General features: G+C 38.6%; 1 protein-coding gene across 1 annotated transcript in view; it reads right to left on the bottom strand.

Moving 5' to 3' along the window:
* The window catches only part of TG (thyroglobulin), a 169,753-nt gene that overhangs the window by 120,869 nt on the left and 45,411 nt on the right, over positions 1–3,473 (bottom strand). The window contains exon 21 of the mRNA XM_009273984.2: positions 1,216–1,365. Coding sequence (XP_009272259.1) covers positions 1,216–1,365 — 150 coding nt within the window. The remainder of the gene's footprint in view (positions 1–1,215; positions 1,366–3,473) is intronic.

Raw genomic sequence — 3,473 nt, 5'->3', positions numbered from 1 at the left:
GAAAGAGAGAAAGAAAGAGAGAAAGAGAGAGAGAAAGAAGAAGGAAAGAAGGAAAGAAGGAAAGAAGGAAAGAAGGAAAGAAGGAAAGAAGGAAAGAAGGAAAGAAGGAAAGAAGGAAAGAAGGAAAGAAGGAAAGAAGGAAAGAAGGAAAGAAGGAAAGAAGGAAAGAAGGAAAGAAGGAAAGAAGGAAAGAAGGAAAGAAGGAAAGAAGGAAAGAAGGAAAGAAGGAAAGAAGGAAAGAAGGAAAGAAGGAAAGAAGGAAAGAAGGAAAGAAGGAAAGAAGGAAAGAAGGAAAGAAGGAAAGAAGGAAAGAAGGAAAGAAGGAAAGAAGGAAAGAGCAAGCTAGCTAAACGTGTACAAGATGACCCTTTGGAAAGGGCTGGCACAGCACACAGGCAAGGTGGAAACCAGGCAGGGAGTACGTTTAGTTGCAGGCACTTGCAATAAAGAAAACTGCAAGTGCAGTAAAGAAAACCTAAGGAGCAAACTTTTAAGCACAGGAGTCCAATACCTACACCAGGAACACATATGGAAATAAAGAATGAAAACTTTAGGCAAAAGCTAATTGATGTCAGGGTGCATTACAACAAACTGCTTTTTTTATCCCGCCTAAGAGAATAAATAGGTTGAAACAGAACAAAGCAGTCGCTATACCCATCAATACTCCCAAGAAACCCATTCTTACTAGCCACTTTTATTTTTACCCATGAGCTAATGCTGCAGACAAAACTGAATTTGGACTTAAGTGATTTTCTTTATGGAACTACATGCAAAAATAAGTCATTTAAGCTGAATACAACAACTTTAGTAAACATATCGATAATTGTTTTGTGAGAAGTATTTGTATTTGCAGGGGGAAGAGCTGCACAAACACAAGACTACTTTAGTGTTCACAAAAGTGACAATAAATGAACTACATAAGATATTTCTCACTGATACTGAATACCCAGATATCATTCCTGAGGCCAATGAACATGTCTCAAGGAACCACAACATCCTGGATGAGACTGATCACTCATTTCTCATGCATTTTTGGTCAAAACACTAGACAGCTTTTTCTGTCTTTGAATGTATGCAGAAGAGATCATACCCATCCAAAAAACCCCAGAGGGAGGATCTTTTTTTTTTTTTTTAAACTTACAGATGAAAAAAAAATTCCATTAGTTATTTGACGCCAGAATACAAAGAGTAAGGGAAGAAATGAGTTCAACTTACAGTGATCAGCGCTGAATGCCCCAGAGGAGTTGGTAGTTTTGCCCACAGGACACTTGATACAAGAGGAACGTCCTGTCTGATGCTGATAGTAGCCAAAAGGGCAGGGAACGCATTCATCGTTCTGGAAATGACTGCCCGGAGGACAAACAACTGCAAAGAGAACAACCACTTTATTACTCTTACGGAAACCAACCAGTTCAGGTATTCCCACACATATGTGTAGGTGTATATATGTACATACGTATGTGTGTGTGTGTATATATATCTCACACTGGTAGACTTGCCATAGCCTTCAAGTTCTCAATACACATATTTCTAAGTGGGATAATACAGGTAAATGCTCCTTAAATGTTAGTTAATCTCACCAATGGCTGGAATATAGACTGTGGTTGTTTTTTTTCTCAGATCACCCTAAAAAAGTTCTTGAATCAGTGCACATCAAGCTCTTTGGAAATGCCAAGTCCAGGCCTGATTTCCATTTGTCAAATCAATTTGTAATAAGATAATGCACTTTGTGGATAATTTGTGAAAGAAAAGAAAGGAACACAAGATACAAACAGAGTACCTTCTACAAACACTACAGACAGAAACAGGAAGACTCCTAGGAGTGGAAACTCCAAAAACATCATCCAGAAACCCACCATATGGTAACACTTTCATTCAGAATTCCTGGTAATGAAATTTTTGGTAAGCACTTCCAAACTAAACAGTAATGGCTGGATTAAAAGTCACTAGTTGTGCACATGACAACCCAAACACAAAACAAAAATATATTTTTAGTCTGTATATATATCATTTTCAGAACAAATAAGGAGTAATATTTCCAGCTGACCTGTTGCATATTACAAAGAAAACTCTTTGTCTTCTGGGAGGTCATTAAATACTGTCTTTCCTTCCAGATCATTCGAATGAACATTAAAGCAGAAGAGTCACAGACACATTCGCAGGACAATACCTTTACTCGTTATTTCACAGCTGATTTCCAGATGTAGATTTCCTTCAAAACACTATCAAATGCATATTTTGAGACTCTGACAATGTGCAAAACTTCATTTCTGTTTTTGCCTTACGTCTTGACAGCAGTTTAAGCTTGTATGAGAGTGAAAGAGTAATGGAAAATTGGCCATCTCCACTACAACCCATATGATGAATTGCTGTTCTGGCCAACAAACTGGAATGTAAATTAATTTAACTTATAGGAGCACCTAAATTAGAATAGACTAAAAAGACAGCTAGTATAAAAATGATCATATCTTCCTTCATCTGCTCTAAATGGTCCAGTGGGAAATTCTAGGATGAGACAACTGTGAGACTGAAATTTTCCTCCCAAGTACGTATCAAGGCAATTGCTCTAGCTATAACACATATCTAAAATCAATTACAGAACCAAAAAATCCTGGATCAGACAGAATTCTCCTTTCTCATGCATATTATTTAATACACAAGAGTATCTGATTCATTTTAAAGACATTTTCTAACACATGCAGAAAGGATCATACTCATTTGAAATGAACAGTACAAATTAAAATGAAATGAGTAATCCATCCCTAAATTGAAGACAAAATACAAAGGATGAGGGAGACTAATTAAGCAATTAAAGTTTAAAAATGAACAAATTCAGCTTTTCAAAGCATCCTCCTTTCTTTGTAGTTATAGTCATGATGTGAAAGTAACATCTGTGTCTCCAACCACATTTTAAGCAAGTAAAATTGCCTTTTGCCTCACACATTAGATTAACAAAAGGGCACAAAGAACTGCGGAAAATGTTGGTGCAGAGACATGTGTTTTCTAGACTCTATAACTCTTGAAGGCACGTGTCATTTCAGCTACAGGTTATACTTGACACAATCGCACAGAGGTTAAGTTTGATTCTAGAAGTCACGTGTCATTTCAGCTACAGGTTATACTTGACACAATCGCACAGAGGTTAAGTTTGAATCTAGAAGTCAAATGGTTACGGGACTGGCGCCACAGCCCGGGGTTCAGCTACTTAGACCATCAGACTCGCTTTGAGAAACCTGGTCTACTGGGGGCTGATGGGGTCCATCTGTCAGAGAAAGGGAAGAGCGTCTTCAGTCATAGGCTTGCCAAGCTGGTGAAGAGGGCTTTAAACTAGAGATGCCGGGGGAGGGGAACCTCAATCCATCCCACTCCTACCAGTTTGACACCAGGGCCAGCAACAGATGTCCAGAGCCTGGAGGAGGAGCACAGGTCACCAGGAGAGCACCTGAAGAGCAGCACAAAGGAACTCCAGCCAG

Source organism: Aptenodytes forsteri, unplaced genomic scaffold (assembly GCF_000699145.1).
Source record: "Aptenodytes forsteri isolate BGI_AS27 unplaced genomic scaffold, ASM69914v1 Scaffold223, whole genome shotgun sequence".
In the NCBI taxonomy this organism is placed as follows: Eukaryota; Metazoa; Chordata; class Aves; order Sphenisciformes; family Spheniscidae; genus Aptenodytes; species Aptenodytes forsteri.
The sequence above is the reverse complement of the archived record's forward strand: the minus strand, read 5'-3'. Positions and strand labels throughout refer to the sequence as shown.